General features: G+C 39.0%; 2 protein-coding genes and 1 non-coding gene across 3 annotated transcripts; 1 reads left to right on the top strand and 2 right to left on the bottom strand.

The window, feature by feature from the left end:
* The first annotated feature begins 2,259 nt into the window (after positions 1–2,259).
* LOC144648564 (bile acid-CoA:amino acid N-acyltransferase-like) lies at positions 2,260–3,787 on the top strand. Its single transcript, XM_078508089.1, has 2 exons — positions 2,260–2,281; positions 2,982–3,787. The coding sequence occupies exons 1-2, from the start codon at positions 2,260–2,262 to the stop codon at positions 3,785–3,787; spliced, it is 828 nt and encodes a 275-aa protein (XP_078364215.1).
* A 2,452-nt stretch (positions 3,788–6,239) lies between these two features.
* LOC144652780 (U6 spliceosomal RNA) lies at positions 6,240–6,348 on the bottom strand. Its single transcript, XR_013570631.1, has one exon. It is a non-coding gene; the product is annotated as a U6 spliceosomal RNA (small nuclear RNA).
* Positions 6,349–8,378: 2,030 nt separating this feature from the next.
* LOC144650480 (uncharacterized) lies at positions 8,379–17,932 on the bottom strand. Its single transcript, XM_078510162.1, has 6 exons — positions 17,800–17,932; positions 14,387–14,780; positions 12,974–13,756; positions 11,404–12,492; positions 10,272–10,502; positions 8,379–9,857 (listed from the first exon to the last, which is right to left on the bottom strand). Exons 1-6 carry the CDS (start codon positions 17,909–17,911, stop codon positions 8,585–8,587), a joined length of 3,882 nt encoding a protein of 1,293 aa, XP_078366288.1. The 5' UTR covers positions 17,912–17,932; the 3' UTR covers positions 8,379–8,584.
* Between the last annotated feature and the right edge of the window lie 5,047 nt (positions 17,933–22,979).

The raw sequence follows: 22,979 nt of genomic DNA, 5'->3' as shown, positions 1-22,979 counted from the left end.
GAAAATGTTTGGTTGCTATTGTAAGTAAGGTTTTCAAAATGTTCGACATTCATAGTAAAAGATGTGCTCTTGGGTAATATTCCAATGAGCACTAAAAAGCAACTGCATGAATTTCCATTTAAATGTGAAATTTAAAAAGTGAAACTATAGAAACCTAAAGGGAAGAATCATCGATCAAAACAGATGGTCTGAATAAACTCTTAGAAGATTCTTTCTTTGGAAAAAAATCTTTACTTTCTCGAGTTAGTTGACAGTAATAAACAGCAGACTTTCTTTTGTGGCACTCAGTGGTAAGTTAATCCTGCCTGTCAGTATGATAACTGCCAATCAAAAATCTGAATGGGTTTCACAGTTGCTTGCGAAAATTTATTCCGTGTTTTCTTATTATTTACTGTCTGATGAAAGCTAAATTTTTCGGTCATGCACTTTTGCCTTTGTGTTAATTCTAGTTTCCAAATGTTACTCGAGATATTGAAGTACACTTGAGCCACGTGCTTACTCGGGAGGTATTTTAATCCTAATAAACGCGCGCATTTGTCAAGCAGGATCAATTATAATGAATTTACCTGTTAGTATTCAACGTACACTTCAGTGGCAACCCTTTAAGCCTTACATGCGAGAGAATGAATTACAGCGTCTTTCACCATCGCTAGAGACAAAATATGTTATGACCATATAAACTTGTGAGAACAACGATGGTTATGACGTACATGAACTGCAAACGGGAAAATATAATGCAATGTTAACTATTGTGTAGGCTTTATTACAATTTTATCGAGATAGGCGACGGTCACCTTGCAGTCGCCTGATTGCAAGACGTCGCATTTTCATGCCTGCGTCGGTAAAATACGACTGCACGCAGGCTACCTTGTTGAATTGAGCAAGTTTTCTGAACCGGCGGACATCATGTTTGTAAGCTTCTTATTTTCTTCTTAAAAATGGAAACCGTAAACAAACTAAGTAATCTAGGATTCTGGTTGTGAGTCCATGGCAGTGATGGAAAAGACAGGGAAACAAGATTACAAGTATATCATACCGTGATTTTTTAATTAATGTGCATGGTGTTTTAACATCTTTTCAACTACATATACACTTTAAATGACTACGCCCACATGATACACAACACAATCATCGGAGTATCTTGACGTATACATCAGTTTTATCTTAGAAATTTATGAATTTTACTTCTTCGTTTTATCCTTTTACTCTTGGGATTTTTGTTGTGTATAAGAAAGTGAATATACTTCCAGCCTACCTGCCTTTTTAAAACAATTTTGTCGAGAGGTTTGTGTCTCTAAATGAAAAGATTCACTTAAGTATTCCATAAATGTACACACACTGCTTAATGGTAAGGTCTCCTCCACATTTTACCATAAACTCGTAACGCCTTCGCGTGGTACATTCTTCAATGCGTTACGCAATGTGCATCACCATTGATTCAGATTCTGACGAAAGTCCGAATCGTCTCAACGAAAACGTGTTTTTTAGCTAGCTTTAAGCTGGTGTGCGATTTAAATGTAACTATAACCGTCCATTTACTGTACTGAAAGAAAAACAATACAATACACAAACAAAAACAGAGCAGCAGCCATTAACAAGCTGGTCAAGCTGGTGTCCCCAGTTCACTTCCACGAGCTATTAAAATAACTCTTAATATTTTTATGACACTTACATAAAGTTCATGTAGGCAGTTTCTCAGAGATTTTTTTTTTTTGAAGTTCAGTGAACGTTTCAGGAGCTATAATGGTGGCTCAGAGAAGGACATCTGTTTAAGTGTGGATTCACACTCTAATCGACAAACACCCCGATTTTTTTTAATAATTCAGTTTATCGTTCAGCACCAGAATTGTGTAAAGGCACAAGTTGAAGTCCAAATAAAAACGTGGCAATTTCTGAGCCAATTTACTGTCGTGATTTGGTATACAATACAGGAACCAGTTTGTATCTCATGCTCTTCTCCAGAAAACGGCTGTGCTAGTCATAAGATCCACATTGTCTTGGCTGTCATCGATCTCTTGTGTATAAAGTGACAGCATTTTTTTAAAAGACTCTGGCTGAAAACAAAGAACTCACCCGATGCTTAAATGGTGCATTATTCCAAAGCTCCTTTGTACAAATTTATTCCTGCATGATTCCGATCAAAACATAACAAAGAAAAAAATTAACTTCTATTGCTTGTGTCTATCGAAACCAATTTATCGGGTCAATTTAGATATGTTCGCCATATTGGTGTCTTAATTGCGTTGTAATTGGCAAACCATGGTCGTTCTTATCAGCGTTGGTGTGCCAAGGTTCGACGTAAAATGTGAATTTGTTACAATCGGCAACTGTTCTGACATAAGGAGATAAGAGAACAGAATACATAACAACAGAATGATTCATCCTTCATCCGATCTTTCTTTTAAAACACTAAATTTTCGGTGGCCTCTGTCCACCTTCATCAGAGCAAAATGAGTTCGAACTCATGACAAGAGGTTTAGAACTTTACCGATTTGATCAATACATCACACATTTACAGTGCTCGTCCCTTAAGGGAAGCTTCGAGAAGCTATTACGCTACTCGCGGCCACATAACGTGTGGAGTCCCTGTGACAAAAAACAAACATGATTCAGGGTACCAGATAATGCCGGGTTTACACGGGCAATTTTTATGTGATAAATACATTTGATCATGTACATGACACAACAATTATTTGTCAGTAGTCAGTAAGTTTTGTGCGCCAGTAATGACCTCACGACGCACAGAGATACGGGTGCACAGTGCTCAGTGGAATTTTGCCGGGGAGATTGGGGACCACATACACCGCCGCAATATTTGCCACATTTTATGTGACGAGTCGTGTACACATAAAAGCTAACGCGCCAACTTGTCAACTAATATATTTGTCACTTAAAAATTGACCAATTTTTGTCATTTACACGAGATAAAAGTTGCCACATAAAAATTGCTTGTGTAATCGTAAAATCCTGACTTTCTTCAGGTGTGATGGAGCTGCTTGGTGGCGCTGGAGGACTTGTGGAATTCAAGGCTTCCCTTCTGGCATCTCATGGATTTGCTGCTCTTGCACTGGCCTACATGGCCTATGACGATATACCAAAGTTTCCACCAACCGTCGACTTGGAGTACTTTGAGGAAGCAGCTAACTGGCTCAGCAATCATCCCAAAGTCTTGCCACGCGGTATTGGCGTTCACGCTATATGTCTTGGATCATGGATAGCTTTATTATTGGCAAGCCTTAACATGAAAGCCATCAAAACCGTTGTGGCTATTTCACCTTCGGTGGTTGCTGCCTTTTTACCATTTCAATACAAAGGCAAGGTTTCGGATGTAATTCCTGTTGAAAATAGCAAGAAAATAATAACGGAAGATGGAAGCATCTGGCGTTATGCAAATCCAAAACTAACCTCCGATTACAGGCCTCCAGTTTCCAAATACTCAGCTTTTACACCAGTCGAGAATATATCTTGTCCTGTTCTATTAGTCTGTGGAACGGGTGATCTTAGTGTCGATCCTGAGACATCGCAATTCGTATTTGATCGCATGAAAACCCCGGGAAGAGAACATTTGTGCTCTATTTTACGTTATCCCGAAGCGGGACATCTCATCGAGCCGCCATACTCTCCATTCTGTTACGCTTCATATAACTGGTCTACCAAACGATTCGGTGATCCACACCTGGTGTGGGGTGGGGAGACACAAGCTCACGCTAGAGCTCAAGAGGACGCCTGGCCAAAAATCTTAAGTTTTCTGCGAAGAAATCTTCAACATGTTAAGTCCAACCTGTAGCTGATAGCAGGCCTTGGTTGATTGTGCTACCACTTCTTTTTAACCATAATCTTGCCGAACGAGCATAACGATTGTCATTTTACTCATAGAAACACTGTTAGCATTATCGAGAATAATTTTGCTTTTTCAGGAGCGTAAAAGCTTAAATGACTTTTGACTTTTTAGAAGACTGCGTTACTTTAGCTGTTTTAAATTGCAATTGTACGAAAAGGAGGCAAAAATTTTAGGCCTTATGGGGGACGGGGGAGGGGGGGGGGTTTCGGACGAACACCTCCCGAACTCCCCACTGGCTGAAATGGCTGAAAAGGTCCTGGTTAGTGGAATGATACAGAATATAGTCTGTTTGCAAAGACTTTTTACTTTGGTTATTAGGTATTTCCCAGGGAAGGGGGACGTACGCGAGATTTCAAATGACGGGGTAGATCAAACGGGGGCAAAGAACAAGACACAACCCCCCCTCCCCCCTCCAAGATATTTTACCAGAGAACGCTTTTTACCTTCTTACAATGAATCCTGGTATCGGATATTCAATATTTTCAATAAACCTGTTCCACTTTGAGTTCGAGTTCGCTTCAAACAATCTAGCAGCCTTGATGACAGCCGTGAAACCGTAAAGAAGTACAACGTAAACACTTGCTTCGTTCGACTGGCACAAGACTTGTAATTTCCAGAAAAGCTTTAATTTCCTTCGGATCTTCTCGTAAGTCTTAACTGTTGTCACAATTTCCAGGATTTTTAGAGGGGATTGTTCGAGGAAAATCTTGGGAAGAAAACTCTCTCGCTCGCTTTCCTCGTATGTTTCATTCAACTCAAGAAGTAAACACCGCGCCAGAAATTTTCGCGCCTCCTTGTACTATCACTTCGTTTACATCAAAATGAAATGTCCAGTCGATTTAAACTTGGGAAGAATTTAATAAAACAATTATTCCATTCGCCCTTGTTGGATACGAGTCGTTATAGCCAACTCGGCGCTTCGCGCCTCGTTGGCTATTTACCACCTCGTATCCAACGCGGGCTCATGGAATAGTTGTTAATTATCTTGTTTTAATATTCTAGTTTAGATAAGAGTTTTCCTGTTGAAGTAGCCGGCAAAGAGAGATCAGAATATTCAGAATAATGTCCGAAACAATTGTCAACAAAAAATTTTCGCACCTCTGTCATTGATATTTATGCGTATGTTAAGGCAATATTTTGACCTTTCACGAAGACATAGCTATCTTTAAATGCAAAAAAGGTTAAGAAGCTAGGTATGATTTCAAGGGACATCGTTTAATTTCACGGCTTTAAACTGCGGATATCATTTACTATACTCTGTTTTTACAACTTTGCGGAAATATGCATCGCCGACATTTACCGCTTCGATGAACTCACGATTATGCAAATAAAAATCTTACCTGAATCTCGATCTTTAAACCTTTTATCTCCACTGAACTGTCTGAAACCCTTCGAAACAAATCAGCTAAAACCGGCTTGAAAATCTGTCGAATTTATACCTTAGAGTCACCCGAAGATTTCAATCAAAGATGGCGCTAGTCGGACGTTGTTTGAAAATCCCGCTTGAAACAAGCTGACTAAATCAATGCACACTGGGAAATCTTGGCACAACAAAAGGCTCCCATTGGTCAATTCTTGGCACAACGAAAGGCTACGATTGGTTTACTCAACAGAGAAAGTCAGCCTGTTCGCAGCGCAAAAAATAATCAAATTGGCAATGAACATTTATAATGTTTCAAAAGCTCCGCTGCGCTCTCGTGCACTAATGTTAAGGACGGCAAGAACACAAATCCGCTCTGTAAAGCTCACGCAATCTTCCTGCCGAAGAAATACAAGACGCGCGTGCTTCTTTCTCTTTGATAGACTTGCTCCAAGTCGCTCGTTTGATTCGTAGGAGACCACTGGATACGGAAACGGAGGGCGCGCGCGGGCTTGAAAAACAAAATGGCGGAGGATCCGGCGTGGCATTCCTCGACGCAAGGAAAAATGAATTTCGCGCGGTCACTTGCGCGCGATTTCAAAGCGAGCTTACTCAAGTAACTCTATCGACACGAAATGAGCGACTTGGAGCAAGACTAAGTTTTGAACTGATAGTTGTTATTTCTATTGCGTCTAGAACAGAATTGTGGTTACGTTCTACGGGAAACGCGATTCAATTGAGAAAGTCGCGCACGATTCCCAGCGCGTGACCGCGCTCGCGGGATGATGCTCCAAAGAGGACGCTCACGCGAAAATCCCGCGAATTGCGTGTTTAAAGTTTTGTTAACAATTTTTGCGAAAATTGGACTGTCTACCCGAAGGACAGCACATTTTGGCGTCAAATGCATTACATTAAACCATTTTAACTTAATAAATGCTCTGGTTAAAGGCGATGTTCTTCAGAATTGCTTGCCTTAAAACGTTCTTCTCAAAATCGACAGGTGGACTCAAAATGATTCTTCAGTTGTGGCAGAAAAGGAAAAATTTGGAACGCTTCACGAATTTGCGTGTCATCCTTGCGCAGGGGCCATGCTAATCTTCTCTGTATCGTTCCAATTTTAGTATATGTGCTGCCGTTAAGCGAGCACGTCTATAGTCTAGATGACAAAAAATATATATTAGATTCAACTAGGCAATGTTTGACCATGTGGGATTTGTTTAGATTTGCCCTCGGGGCTTATAAATCCCAACGCATGCGTTCAAAGAAGGTTAACACGTCTGCAATTATGTCCAGACTATCAAATACACTTCTGGTTATTTTTCAAGATTATTTGATCCGTCTTATACAACTTTGAAAAGTTTTAATTAGTTGTTCACCTAAGTAAAGTGTTTGAGAGTTTGTTGGCAACATATGACTTGCTTCAACTGTGAACGTTTATGTAAATGTATTCATAATTCAAAACCGGACAAAAAAAAACAATAGATCTAATATTTCGTTTACGTTGTTTACGCTTTGCTATTTTTGTGCCTATAATTGTATTAAGGTAATGGAAAACAACGGCTTTCGTTAAGATATTTTTTTCGGTTGCAATGCCGTTAGGCGGCCACAATATGACACGCGATGCTAAATAATGCGTTCGTTGAAACGACCTCTCGTGTTTTGGTCTGTTTTTAAAGTTGACCCAGCATGAAGCTTAATTTATCCTTTTTGATCTTGCCAAAAATGATGAATTATACCGAGAAAGAATCAGCGAGAGGTCTGGGAAATAAGATACCATTTAGTGCTATCGTATTTCAGTGATATGCAAAGCAAAACGCCATAAATTACATAGTCTATGTCTATGTCACAGTCTATGTTTTCTTCCCGTACATAATAAAAAATTTGCATTTTCTCTTTTGTGTGGCGGTATTGATTGTGAAAATTGTCGGTAAGGTTTTTTGAAGCTTTCATTCAATTGCGCCCACGTGTTCGAACGTGTTTCGCGCCAGGTCCGTAACTGGGGGGCTCTCGTGCGCTAATAATTTTTCAACTTCACTTCTTTCTAATAGAAATGCTCTGATTTATACGATGTTTGTCCTTTTCCTAAATCTTCCTGCGAATTATAACCTAAAGGGTACACCTTTTTCTTGAAGCCAATTATAAAGGAAATATTATTCCGTCACGCGTGGACTATTCTTTTTTTGTCTCGAAAACGTTGCAATGACGTTGCGGCTGGTGGCCGCGTTACCATTTTCCAGCAGTTTTACTCTCAGGGCGTGCGCCTTAAGTAGAACATTGTGGACATTTTGGATGGAAAATTTTCTGTTGTTTTGTTTACCTCGTCTTTTGAATATTCTTCGGTTTATGAAAGCTAAAAACCTTGGTGATATTATGAAGCCAGAAGTCATGTTTGCCGGGGCTTACTGCAGAATACCCTGCCACTCCGAGGCTAGACGCGTAGCCACGAAGCCGGGTACAGAAGTGTGCGATTATGGCTAAATCAGAGAGTAGCAGCATATGAAACTTCTCGTTCGATTCTTTCGATTGTCCCATTATGCCGATGACACGATTCTTCAGATTGCATCCGCCGACCGCCCTACTGTAAGCCAAAACAAACTGTGAATATCTCGTTCTTTTACACATAAACTAATATACCTCGTTCTTTTATAATCCATGAGCCGAAACAAGCGCACTACTCATTATATACATCGTTCTTAAGCAATGTAGCCGCATAGCCACGTAGCCACTGTTTCTGAGGCATTGCTTGGAAGCGGCAGGGTATTCTGCAGTTAAGCCCAGGCATGATAAGATCTTCGTACTAATTAATTATTTCGATTATATGGAAGATAAAAGATGTTAATCTTCGCAAGGACTACAATATAGGTGCTTTACAGCCACGATAGCCTCCGTGCACGTTTGCGTGTCGGCTCGCGCGCGCGAGTGGTCAAGCGGCGAGCACGAGTCGCGAAGCGTGAAAACCTGCACGGGAGTTTCCTCGCTTGCCTTTTTCACTTCAGGGCTCTTTCCAGTGGCAAAGCCGCATGCAGATAGGCCATATGCGTGGGCCACAAATTCAACAGCCGGTTTCGTCTTCGAGTTGAAAAAATCGGTTAAATTTTTCCTATCGACGTTAGCTTAATATCAAACACAGCTAACTCCCAGGCAGACTCGTCGAAAAGTCAGTAATTATCAAGTCCATTTCTCCTAGTCAGGATGTTTTATTTACCAAATTATAAAAAATAGCAGCTAACATTCTTGCGTAACAAAATTATTTCCATGCACCTGACTCTATTCGTGTCATAGTTACATGCTATCTCTTACATTGGGTTTTCTTAAAATGCAACGGAAGGAATTTAAAGTTCATGCCAGTTGGCAGTCGTTAATTGAAACAAAAAAAGCTCTAACTAATACGCAGACTTGTCATATTTTGGTGCAATTTTCGTTCCCCATAGGCAGGTAAATATGGACGGGTCATAAGCGTTGCTTGCACAACATTTCAGGACTGCTCCATATGGACGCGGGTTCAGCTTTGATCCACAACAGATACCAGTGTACGGATCATACGGGTTTCCTGCACACATGGCATACACCTTCTTGCTGCTGCAGAAATGCGTGTTGGAGTTGTACGGGCTTTGTCCACAGCATCTGGCATCTTTTCCGCCCACCCGCGGTTGCACCGTCCCGTTGCAGCACAGGGAGCTGGCGAGGTTGTAGGGCCTTGCCCCACCACACAATGATGTGACGGTGTCATTGTAGCAGAAGTAGCGGCTCGAGTCGTAGCTTTCTTTCGCACAGCATTTCGCATGCTGTCCACCTTGCTTGGGCGTCAGTGTATTGTCGCAACACTTCTGGGTGTTCAGATCGTAGCGAACGTAGTTACAGAGTGGGACCACTTGACCATCTGTGCAGAAGTAGCGCGCACTGGCATAAGCTCTCTTGCCACAGCAGCTTGTCTGGTTTCCGCCATACCGTGGATTAAGGGTGTTATCACAGCAAGTAAACTTCGATGGGTCGAACTTCTTCTTGTCACACAGGGTGTAAATCTTGTCTTGCTCGCAGAAGTAATACTGGGAATCGTAGCTCTTCGCTCCACAGCACTGCGCAGTTAAGCCACCGTCACGAGTCAAAGGCATGTTTCCACAGCAAATGAAGGACGTTGGATTGTATTCGTGGCCTCCACAGCGCGGGTATACCTTGCCACCGAAGCAGAAGTACTTGGAGCTGTCGTAGCTTTTAGCCGCGCAGCATTGAGCGTGATCCCCACCGGTACGAGGCTGAACGTATCCAGCGCAACACAGGTGAGAGCCGAGTCCGTAACTGCTATTTCCACATTTAGGAGTGATCTTTCCCTGGAAGCAGAAGTGAGAGTAGGAATTGTAGCTTTCTTTGCCACAGCACTGAGAGAGAGCTCCTCCCTTTTGAAGAACAACGGAACCGTTACAGCATTGGGAGGTATCGGGTGTGTACGCTGCACTGCCACACTTTAGATAGGTTTTCCCGCCGTGACAAAAGTGACTTCTGCCGTCGTACAAGTAGCTGACGCAGCATTTTGCGTAGGCTGCAGGAACACGACCATAAACCGCCAGGCTGCCTCCACAGCAGGTTGATTGGGCCGGGTTGTAGGGGCTGCTTCCACATAGATGGATGATGGTGTCGTTGTGACAGAAGAATTGGCGACTGTAAGATGATAAGAAGAAGAAAAAGCAAATTAGAATGTGACCGTGGCACCCAGTGTAAGATACTGTCACGCAATATACAGGAACTTTGTCAAGCAATTTTGAGCCATTTCCTTTTTTTGTAGTTCAAAACAGATAGATATTTTCAGATAGTTATACAATTTAATCCTTTTTAGTATAATGGGACGTATGGTGGCTTAATTAATGGTTAGCACATGGGACTCCGAATTAAGCGGTCTGTGTTTGTACCCTTAAAAGGCTCCCTGATATGTTGTGCTGTGCAAGCACAGGAAGCCCAAGCTCGATGAGCGCCCACGCTGTGTTACGCATCGAGTAATACAACAGCTAAATTACAAGGATTTGTATAAGGAGAAATTAAACGACCCATGACACACTTAGACTCGTTCTAACTTACCTATTATAACCCTTTTTACCACAGCATTTTGTGTCCTTTCCTCCATCGCGTAACGCCAGCTCGTTGTTGCAGCACACGAATGAGGCAGGATCGTAGCTTTTGTAGTTACACCGTTGATAAATTGAGCCGCCGTGACAGAATGAGAGGCGCGAGTTATACGCTAGATTCCCACAGCAGTCGGAATATCTCGCTCCATAACTACGACCAACTTTGCCGGCACAGCACTGTTCACTGGAAAAGAACGAGAAAAAGTTGAAATGAAAGACAACTAACCAAGTTTTGCCGTATCAAAACTTTTGAGTCCCTGAAATGGACTATGTAGCTGAACCTGTTGTTGTTGTTGTTGTTCGTTTCTATTGTTTGGTTTGGGCAGCTTTATTCGATAAACATACAGTATTATATTGAAGAAAAACTAATATTTGAGGCAAGTGTTTTTTCCAAAAGGATGATGCTTCTGCAAAGTCACATTACCGTATTTATTCGATTAAGCGCCCAACCTCGAATAAGCGCCCACCCTGTAGGTAGATAAAGTTAATAAGCGCCCAGCCTCGAATAAGCGCCCACCCCCACCCCTCTAAAATAAGGACACAAGAGGAATTTTGATTATTGTTGAAGTTGAGATTAAATTGACTAAGTACTATTAAGAGACTATCCCAAAGACCGAGTTTTTTTTACTGAAACTTTCAATGAATATTTAATTTCAGGTTTCGTACACCTTCACGTTTAGTTATTATAATTGCTGTTTTCTTGCAAAATAAACGTGTTACTTGCTTAAAATGGTGAAAATTTAATAAGCGCGCAGCCTCGAATAAGTGCCCATCCTCAAGGTCCAAAAATTTAATAAGCGCCCAGGGCGCTAAATCGAATAAATACGGTATGTATCAAATGTCAGCAGGTATTTTGTTGTTGTTGTTGTTTGTTTGTTTATTAACGTTAGCGACGCGTAAGGTAGAAAAAATAACTACGTATTGCCTTAAAACAGTCATCATTAGAAATAAATTGTAAAGTATTAAATAGCTTATTTGTAAGATTTTCGCACATGTTATAAATATACTAGGTGCTGCTACTGTTACTGCCGTTGTTGCTGTTTGTTCCTTTGTAAACTGACATTTTGTTTACTAACAAGCCTTACCTGACAGGATTGTAAATTTTGCTGCCGCACTTGTGTATAACTGTCTTGTTATTGAAGCAAAAGTAATCATTGGAATCGTAGTTAACAGATCCACAGCACCTCGAGTACTGACCGCCGACCAGATGCAAGACTTTACGGTTACAGCAGGACTGGCTGCGAGGGTCATAAGCTTGGCTTCCGCATTTGAGGTACACGACATCACCATAACAGAAATGAGACTGCGTGTGGTAAACCGTCTTGGCGCAACAGCTAGCGTACCGTAGAGGGATTTTGCCGAGAGGAACAGGAGAGCCGGCACAGCAGAGGTCCCCAAGAGGATTGTACGAGCTATGTGAGCAGCGAGCGTATAGTTTGTCACTGTTACAGAAGAACCTGTCGGGATGATAGCTCTTTTGGCCACAGCATCGGGAGCTTGAACCAGCGCGTTCCACAAGATATTGACTACAGCACTGATGGGTGCCCGGGTTGTACTCTTGCTGTCGGCAGCGGCCGTAGACGATTTTATTGTAGCAGAAGTTGATGCGAGAGTCGTATGATACATTAGCGCAGCATTTGGATGCCAGCCCTCCGATGCGCGGTTGCTGAATGCCAAGGCAACAGACTGTCACACCTGGATTGTAGCTCTTTTTCTGACAGAGTGGGTATACTTTAGATTTAAGGCAGAAGTATCTGGTCTCGTCATAGCTCAGATAGCCGCAGCACTTGGCCTTGTTGCCACCAACTCGCGACGTGACATACCCATTGCAACACATGAAGCTGTAAGGGTTGTACTCCCTCTTACCACACAGTGCGTAGACCTTGTTGGAATGGCAGAAGTGCGTCAGTGAGCTGTAGCTGTAGCGTGAGCAGCAGCGGGCAGCAGCTCCACCAGATCGGGCTACCGCATAACCGTTACAACACAGATGGGTGGTGGGATTGTAGCTGGTAGCGTTACACTTCTGGAAGACGTGACCACCGTGACAGAAGTAGGAGACAGAGTCGTAGCTGTTTGCACCGCAGCATTTAGCGCCGTAACCTCCAACTCGAGGAACGACTTTTCCAACGCAGCAGTGTTGACTTGTGGGGTTGTAAGGTCTGCTTCCACATTTACTATTTAAATAAAAAAAAAATGATTATCAACATTATGCAAAGGAAAAACTTTGAATGCAAACCCTATATTTTCATGTAGTATTTCTTTAACAGTACGCGAGTTTACACAGCCTGACTCAAATATTTAAGTGAATTTGAGAAAAATCAAAATAAAGAAAAGCGAACGCAAAACAAACGTGAAAGTTTTTACAAGGATTTCGTGTTGTAACAAATTGATGACCTACACTCGTAGAATATTAAATGTGCAAAACACAGGCGGAACAGGAAAGTTTTGGACATCTTATGACATCATCGTCATGCATCTAGGATTGCAAATTTACTGGCAAATGAGAGAGAAAATTCAATGCAAAACCGTGTGCATTTGGCAGGGTTAAACTAAATCTTAGAACCACTGAGCACGTGATGCCGTTTTCTAGATCTTATGGAACAACTGGATGGTTAGTAATTCACCATTTCAATTACAAGATGTCAAGGTACTTACTAGTGAACAATTCTTCCGTGGCAAAAAGCCGATAGCTGGCTGTAGCTGCTTTTACCACAGCAGCGGGCGTACGATCCTCCTGTCCGCTTAGCAATCACAGCATCACAGCAGATCTCGTTCACTGGGTTGTAACTCTTCTTCCCGCACAGAGAAATGATTTTGCTTCCATAGCAGAAGTACTGGCGGGCATCATAGCTTCGTCCGAGACAGCACGCACTATAGCTGCCACCAATCTTGGGCACCACGCGCTTGGCACAGCAAAGATTCCTGACAGGATTATAAGGTAGCAATCCGCATTTTTTGTACACTTTGCTGCCGTAACAGAACTCGGAGCGCCGGTCGTAGGTACGGTTGTAACAACAGCCAGCATAGCTACCGTAGCTGCTGCGGGATGCAATCAAATTATTGCAACAGAAAGAGGACTGGATGTTGTAGACATTGCCTCCACACTTCTTGTAGATCTTGTTGGCATAGCAGAAGTAGTAGCGAGAGTCGTAGCTCTTGATGCCGCAGCATTTGCCTTGTTTCGCTCCGTACTGTGGGCAGGTGTAACCGCTGCAGCACAGGAAGTGTGAAGGATCGTAAGCTTTCTTACCACACTTGCGAATGATGGCACCCTTGTGGCAGAAGTTCACGGATGAATCGTAAGCCTTCTTTGCGCAGCATCGTGCGTATTTGCCACCAGGGCGTTGGTAGAAGTTGTTCTGGCAACAGATGTACGATAGAGGATTGTAGGTTTTCTTGAAGCACTGAGGGAAGATATATTTATTGAAGCAGAAATACCTGTTGAACATAAACAAAGAAACGATTAATATGCGAGTTAAGTTCTATGTTATTGAAGTTGTTAAAAACTACATTCGGAAATGTAAAAACAAAGAAATAAGTCCAAACAGTTCAGTAATTTAAATATTTGCTATAACGGAGCACTCGTAAAAACACGGGACGAGCAATGGTTTCCAAATATAGAACAAGTAAAAATAAAATCTGGGTTAGTAAATTTGATGACAAATTTCAACCCAGTTTGATGGAATTTCGATAAAATGTTAAAAAGAAACTAAGGAATCCCTTTATATCGACAACTTATGAGTAAAACTAATTTTCTTTTTAAAAGATGCCTACGTAAGGGACTGGATTGGGTTTAAGGGATACCTGAAATTTGTTCAGAAATTTTAATTGTCATCTTAGAAAAAAAAAGCATTTATTGATAGCTGAGGTCCAAGATCTTGACACTTTGCTGAAAGCTGTGAAATGGACTGGAATTGTCAGTGTAACTGCGAAATTACTGAGAATTTAAATAATAACTGAGAATCCAATTCTCCAATTCAGACCCTCCTACATGTACATTTAGTTTAAAAAAGACTTCGTATAGCTGGAAACTAAAACTAGAGAGTTCAATGAAAGAATCTCACTCACTTTCCGCTATCATAACTCTTGTCCATACAACATTTCGTGTGCTGTCCACCAATGTTAGCTCTGATTTTATTTCCGCAGCAAACATAGGAGTGAGGGTTGTACGCTTTGTTCTGACACTTCCCATAAACTTTCTTCTCATGGCAGAAGTGGACTCTGCCATCGTAACTCTTGGTGTAGCAGCAAGAGCTGTGGGCACCGCCTGTTCGTGGGTTTACTACACCAGTACAGCACCTCTGGGTAGTGGGATTGTAGGTCAGCTTACGGCAGAGGGGGTAGATACGTCTTTGGTAACAGAAGAAGAAGCGAGAGTCGTACGTGTGAAGACCGCAACACTTGGCATTGCTTCCACCCACGCGTCTGACAACATGGCCATCACAGCATTTGAAGTAGAAGTCTGGAGAAACAAATATGATATTATGTAATTAAATATTACGATAGTATGTATAGGCGACACGAAAATAAATCTATGATCATCATCTATAGTTAAGAGAAGCGGATATGACACAATACACCTTTTTCTAGACTTTCTCAAAGTCCTTCGACTCGCGGTCGTCGCTTCGCGACGCTTTTCGGCCCGCTTCGCTCGCCAATAGAGGGCGACTTCGTCACTCGCGGTCGTCGCTTCGCGACGCTTTTCGGATCGCATCAATCGCCAATAGAGGGCGACTTGGTGCAAGTCTGACCTTTTTTTCCAAAATGGCGAAAAAATACATTATTCTATTGTCTAGTTGTTAATTGGCTTTATGGCCTCGTTTTTAAGCCAAAGATTCTTTTCAATTCTGCAGATGCGATTGAGGCCATGTAGAGAGAAGAATAATGTATTTTCCGTAATTTTGTAATAAGGCGTATACAGTTCTTTAAATAGAACTCCAATGACAACCAAACGTTGACGCTATAAAAGTATTAAAATTTGCTTTTGTAACTCAAAAATGTAAGGAAAATGACTTTTTCAAACTGTAATAGAATTTAATTTCGTTCTGATAAATCAAACATCGAACGGAGCGTTTCCTTGCAACAAACTTCTTTATGAATGATTCTTTTTTCTCTGGAATTCATGTCTACCTTTACTTGTTATTTTGAGGTTCATTAAAAACACCTCATCCAAACATTGATTAATGCTTGCTGTATATTATGCCATTACGTTATTCTCATATATTAGTCCATTTATTTTCAGAACAACAAGAGGGATGACATCCTCTTTTGAGATAAATGATGTTTACTGGAACAGCTAATGAAACTCTTCGTGGATAAAGAAATACGGTGAAATAGTCCATTGAAAACGTTTTTTCTTTTTTTTTTAATTCTGCATGTTTAAATTTGGCCATGGTGTGCCACCGTATAAAATACGCTGATATGTATTTTACCTAACTTTCTTTAAGAAAGGAGAAGCATGTCGTTAGTTATATTGAGTTGCGAAGTTCATAAATTGAAAGTTACATCACGGAATACAATGTTTATGCCGTCGAACGGAACGAAGCACGATGTTTTCTACAGCAACCTTTATTCTTAACCCAAAATTAGTTTACAAGTTTACTACATTTATGTAAGTCTTGCTTTGATGACTCTGACACATTGATTAATATTAAATATTAAGTAAAACAATACGTCTGTGAGTACGTGCGAAAAAGAAGGGGAATCAGAACTTGTTTCTGAAAAAGTACTTTTTTTCTTTTCACTCCAAAAACAAGTTATCTGCTAGTCTTATTTCTTTTCTCAGTTTTATCTTGGTTTAACTGTATGTTAAAACAGAACGATGACCAGAAAAGAAGAGAAAGAAAATCATCAATTTGTTAATGTCATGGCTTTGTTGAACTGCCCAATGTTGTGATTACTAGAAAATCCAAAAAAACGCTGTCTTTGCGATCAAATTTTCTCCCTTTAAAGAAAGCACACGAAATTATTGAAACGTATTTAACAGTAGAACCGTACAGGCACCATATTAGTTGTACAAGTTTGAAAAGCACTGATATTAGCTCGATAAAGAAAATCGTTAATTAGGTAGAGTTGTTTTGATGTAATGCCAAATTCTGGGACTAAAGAAATCGAATAATGCAAGTAATGTAACCTCAAAACTTGGGAACACATGGCTTGAAAATGAGCTGTCTTAGTGATCAAATTTTCTCCATCTAAAGAACTAGAACGAACACGAAGCCATTTGAAAAAAATCATAAAAGTGCATGGTGAGATACGGGCACAATACTCGACGTTCAAATTTGAAAGGCACTGATATTAGTTCGAATACATGCGTCATTCGTCCACGAAAGGTCGTTCAAGCATTAAAACATTGAACTAAACAGTTGCCTAGAAACCGTAACGGCCTTATAAAAGCAAACTTGATGATCGCGCAATATAAATGAGTATAAACTTTCTATCACGATATATAATTAAGACAGAAATAGCTGTTCAGTCAAGCGGTCCAAATTTCATGTAACCTGAATTAAAGTGATCATTGATTGTTCACGCAGTCAATTGAAACTCAGTGTTTTATCTCTTACTTACTCAAAATACGAGAGGCAACTTAAAAAATGCGTCGCCACAGGTGAACTCACCAAATATGCTTTATACGAGGGACAAACTGCTTTAGATTCCTGTACTTGATATTCTGCATACATGTACTGTATTTTATTTATAACTCAATAGATTTGTTTCTTTAAAACGGAACTTAGTCACTTAAAGTAAACACTCTCAAAGCTTTAAAAAACTAATATTGATAGACTGATGATTTCAGTTTTTTAACACACTCCTTTTTTGATGCACGGATTCAGATTTTGAGGGTTTTTGTTCGCTGGTCGAAAAAATTCCATGTCATAAAAAATTTTAAAGAAATTTAATAGAAAGTTTGGATTTAACGGATGACATAAATATGAAACACCGGAAAGTGTTTTTTTTTGTCATAACATTAGAAGTAATTTCTTAGTATAAGAAACCTAGTTTTGGTTTTCTTTGGAAAGCCTTTAGTCAAATTTGGAGTTTTCTAAACTCCATCTTCTCAAATCTTAATCATTGATGTTTTATATCTTATAAGATTTCAAACGGTAAATTGGTGTTTTTTGTATTTTGTTTTGAAGCTTTGTGCAATTCCTTCGATAGCAATTGACCGATACAGAAATCGGTTGGAAACTAGCAGTACACAGTAGTGTTAAAACGTCACAAAAATAACGAAACCAAATAAAATAGAATACATTGAAAAATTGGCGTTTTTCCATCTTAAGATAAAAGGTACATGCTCCAAAGGGCGATGGCCGTCTTTAATTATTAAACAAGAACTAACTATGCAGAAAAAGAGCTTGAGCGTTAAGGCATACCATACCAAGGTGTCATTTTAAAACAAAAGTTATTCTTATTTGAAACGTAGAAGAAATCGATTATCTCGATTTCGATAATTGTTCACCAATAAAAGAAAATTATCTTACCCAGGTTTCTGTATTTACTTATCACTTGACTTCCCACACTAGCGGTACTGCTTGCATCTTGAACTCCCAGCAATAGACTTAGAGAGACGGTCAGCACCAAAGGAACCAACATTTTGTGTTGAGCGTGGACAACCAGCTGCGGACTCGAGTAGATTTTAACAAAACTGTCCTATTTATACCCGAAAAAGCTGGCTTTGAGAAATAGATACGCACAGAGGCGTGAAAAATGGCCTCTTGGCGCTTAAGTGGTCTATACAAAGCCATGGACGTTAGCAATAAGGAAATAATTGTTCTTGGACTAACTTAATAACGCAAATTACTAATTATGAGCTTAGGTGTGTGACTCATTTTTATTAAAAATACGTCATAGTATTTTTCCTCGAGTGCGCAGTAAATATCATAAAGTCGCGCACCCACACGCGATTTCGCTAATAAGATAATAAATATAAGGTATTTTTTAATATAATTACATCATAAAATGCCAAGACGGACTAAATGAAGCCAAATGACGTTTAAGCTGTCAAAAGAACGTAAACGAGCCACTTGATCAGTCTGAGAGCAGACAAAACCCATTTCAAAAGGTATTCCCATTTCTTCTAAATTAAAAAAACAATTTCAGTGTCCTTTGCACGAAAATCTTATTTCAGTGTGTTTAAAAATTGTGGTTGTATTTATCTTGATATTCTTTGCAATACTACTTCAAAAAAAAGTTTGAATACAATATGTATGGGAAAATAAAAAGAGAATAAAAGAAAACGTTATATTCCTTTGCGTGAGAAAAAAACCGGAACTAGACGTCTTTTGAACATTTTACCATGATTATGGCGTGGTGTACTTGGATGCGTTGGCGTAAATGAAAAAGAAATGCACGCATTGATAATTAAATAGACTAGCTGTAGAAAAGGGAATTAAAAATAGAAAGAAAAGGGAAAATGTTTCACTCAGCATGTGAACAAATAAAATTAATGGCAATAAAAAGAACTGTTAAAAGTAGTATTCATAAATTCGAAAATGAGGTTCACGCAATTGTTAAAAACCTTCTTATCTTATTTATCTTTTTAAAAGAAAAAAATGTATGTGTAAATTTTTGGCCCAAACAACGAACGCAACACCTTTGCTGAGACACTACCTTTTTACTTTTTGTAAGCGACATTCTTCTAAATGCTTATTGCGCTTTCCTCGTATTACCCATGTATGTATTGTTCGTGAAAGCATTGTTGATTTCAACAAAGATCCCCCACATTCTTTTTACGAAACACCAGCTATATAAAGATATGTTTAAAAAAGTCCATAAAAGGTATTGACGTTATCGATCAAGAATCATGCAACTTTTTGAAATGTATATTTGTCTTGAAAAACAGCAAAGTTTAGATAACAGGACAAGGAAAAAACTAGCAGTGTGGTGTGAAAGCTACCAATAGCCTTGCTGACTTTCAAGTTCCTTCAGTTCGTTGCAGCACTTTTCAGCAAAATGTCTACAAATATTTCATATATATTTCTTGTTGGTTTTAATTTCTGTAGCTGCTGACTCCTGTAAATTCCATTCTTAAGTTTCAAGTGCAAGCGTTTGTTTCGTGTTGAATTGTCAATAGAGTCTCTATATTCTAACTTTCCTATTAACGTACGCAAGTGCCTCGTTAATTTTTTTTTCTCTTACAAAACTTTAACTATTTATGGTAGGTTACTTAACGTTCATGTTACGCTGCTTGAAGGATCTGAAATGCAAACCGTAAGTGCAAAAGTTTTCGAATTTTTAGGAAGAAAATTTTAGTAATGCTTAGTAACCAAAAATGGGGTAAGTGGACAACATGAAATGGCGAGATATTAAAAAGTCTCGAAAATAACGAAGCTCGTTTGTTTAATAAATATTAGTCGTCTTTGACAAAATTTTACTATTTCCAAGAGTTAAAGGAGTTCTTTTTTTTTCAGTGCTCTCTAATTCCAGGAGTTCGCATTCAAAAGCACTAAGAAGGCCCTTCCCAATGGTTCAAATGGCATCGTCATTACTCCCATGCCCCGTTCTCAAAGTTGTTTACGAGAGAATCGTTCCGCGCAGAGACAACTCAAAATTGATAATGAAAGGAGAGCAGATCAGAGTGTTTTAACAAAATTAAATGTTGCAAGGCTATTTCGGAAGGTCCAATCATGGTATTATATATTATATATTATATTTTGCCAAAAACCCAGCAACACATTTGTGTTTTTTTTTTTTTTTTCACGTTCGTCCATGCTGTACTTTCTATTCCCTAAACTACCTCTTAGATTTTTCAATCAACTTCAAAATACAGTTGTTTTCAAGAAGTCACTACTTTCTGGAAGGGTAAGGAGGATCGATAATGAAGTCCTAAAAGGTTTATAAAGTGCGATTTTTAAAATTTAATCCATTTTTGCCAAAGCTAATAAGTCTTTTAGTCTTGCATCTTATCGTCGCTTGAGAATTTTTCATGAAGTAAAATATAAGACTGAATTTTCTTAAGAAAACTTTTGTGCATCTCACAATGGCGTGACTGATTCCATGGCGGGAATATTGCGTAGTCTGTTCGAGCAGGGCTGATATACTGACAATTGCATGTTTGAAAAGTAGGTTAGAATGAATAAACTACGCCAAATGTAGTTTTCAAATATTCGTCTTCAAGACAGAGATAGATATATTACAAATATTCGACCCATATTTTTATGTAACACGCTAAGGGCATCGATGCACCTGAAGATACGCTGAAAAAAAAAAAAAAAAAAAAACAGGTTATTACATGAAAATTCCCAATGACTGTGTAAAGTAAAAATTAAAGTCGCTAAAAATGCCGATAGAAAGGACTATGAAGGATGTAAGGATGTTCGTGATTACGAAAGTAAGAAAATTAAGGGATAGATTAGCCATAGAGTTGGACAGAATTAACCTTCATGCCTTAAGGCAGTTTTAAGTAGCGTGCAAGATATTAATAAGTGAATGAATATTCTTGATAACATTTCTTGAAGCAAACGAGAAAACTTCAAAATATGAATTTATATTAACATTCCATTTTCGGTTTTAACGACTGGACGCAAATAAACTCTTGGATTGGAATGCCTTGTCATGCAGACATTACGGTCTTAGTGCCTGTTTCGTGACGTGTTCTTGAATAACCGGCCAAAAATCAAATGAATTGTGTATTTTGGGAGTTCTTAGTCAAGCACTTTCACTTGAAAAAGTGACAATAATTAACAGTCGTGTAAAAAAGCTAAGCTTACTTGAATTCAGATTATTTCTGCTGCTGGTATTTCCCTGACGAAATGTTAGCGCCCAAAACCTACGAAATTAGAAAGCTAAAGAGTATAATGGATGGAAATGAAGTTTAGATTCTAATTTCATTAATTCGTGCACAGTGTCACCTGCCACTGACATGACCACTAATATTTCTCATTCTTTTACGATGTAAAACAGATTAAAGGAAGTCTTCGAAACAAACAGAGTGAAAAATCACTTGCAATATTATTCTTTTGTCAACTGGTGTCGTTTGACAGAACATGCTTTCCACACGCAAAAAAATACTCAAACAATATAACTTAGCCAGTAAAAGCGTTACGTTATTTTTATTTGAAGTGAAGGCATGACTGTTGTCGTCATTTCAAATTTTAATAGTATTCGTTCCATATTTACTTTTGTTTGGGTGACTTCAATATTATGCTCTCGGTCTCAAGAACGTAAATGTTTCCAACACAATTTTTGTTGATGATTTTCATAAAATTCACAACGATCAACTACTCCAGTAAGACAGTTAAAACGAACGTAAGATTTTCAATAAAAAATGCATTTTTCAATCACGGCTTGTTCGGTGGAGTCACCATTATTTGCTGAAATTAAATTTAAAATAAACGCGAATAAAGCTAGAGATGTAGAGTTTTCAAACATGCCGCGATATCTTAGTTATTTGATTAGTCCACCGGCTGAACATTAATTCAAGAAAGATCAACTTTTTTTCACAAATTACCCTTTCATAATAGAATTGTGTTAAAAGAAATGTTCCAGCAAGCAATATTAGAGTCTCTTTTACTTAGGATTTTCTACAGCTTCAAAGCGTAGCCACTAAAAGAACTGGAAAAAACGTTTGTACTAGATGGAAACTCATCGAGGAGACAAACATGACATACACAGTCGAATGTTTCCTTGATAAGGGGCGAACAAGTCTTTTTTTCAGTGATTTATTTTAAATTACTTGAGCCACATCTGCGTACAAATACGTTGTTGGTGTTACAAAATATTCTCCATCTTATTCATCTCAATGGCAATGCACAAAAGAAAGTTTTAACATAAAGGGTGCAACATTTAATGGGGGAGGAGGCCTATTAAAACCTTTTTATATGTACACTTACACAACTAATACAAAATTTGAAAACTATAATCGCGCCTTTTGTTGTAGACTTCCAACTAGTTCTCTTTTTTGCACGACCAGTTAACTAAAAAGGTAGGCGCGAAAAAATGGCTTTTTTTTATCTTTGGTGTTTAGTTTATTTTTTATCAAAAATTGTCAAAATTTAAACTTGAAGCGTCAAGCGATGTTCGAAATGTAAAATATTAATAGCCAGGGCAATTTTCTCCCACGAAAGATGTCGTGATACAAACCACAAGTTCTTCTTTAGTGCCGTTGTGATTTTTGTTTCGTGCAAATGGCAATATCATATTAAAACTACCAACTTAAATATTTTTTATACCCTTAACACATGCATTAATTGTCCTTACAACAGCTAATTTAACAAACACGATATTGATTTTGGTTAATTAACCATGAAATTTAGGAAATAATGCTTAAAATTAATGCTAGCGAAAAAAGAATGAAGTTTAAAAAAGCAATTAATTATCAATGTGTTCCTTAAGGAGAGGCACAGGAACTCCAATAAAATTAAAAATGAATGAGATAAATTTATTTTAATTGTCTGAGGCATGCTTCTTGATAAGGAATTTTCACCATCTCTGAGAATGTTTCTCGAATTTTAAACACGATCTTCGAGAGCGTGAGAAAGTTCACGTTTCCTAAAATCAGCCCTGTATTGATTATGTGGGGGTCAGAAAGGAAGGATATCTCTTGCTTTTATCCGGCCTAATACGGCCTAAGATATCAACGTCTGCATTTTCATAGCGGAATCGTGATTTTGAACATTTTTCCATGCACTTAATTGCCTTACAATTATCAAAGGAAATAAAG

Source organism: Oculina patagonica, chromosome 4 (genome assembly GCF_052425735.1).
Source record: "Oculina patagonica isolate OP01 chromosome 4, crgOcupat, whole genome shotgun sequence".
NCBI lineage: Eukaryota > Metazoa > Cnidaria > Anthozoa > Scleractinia > Oculinidae > Oculina > Oculina patagonica.
Note: the sequence above shows the minus strand (reverse complement) of the source record. Positions and strands in the feature narration are given on the sequence as shown.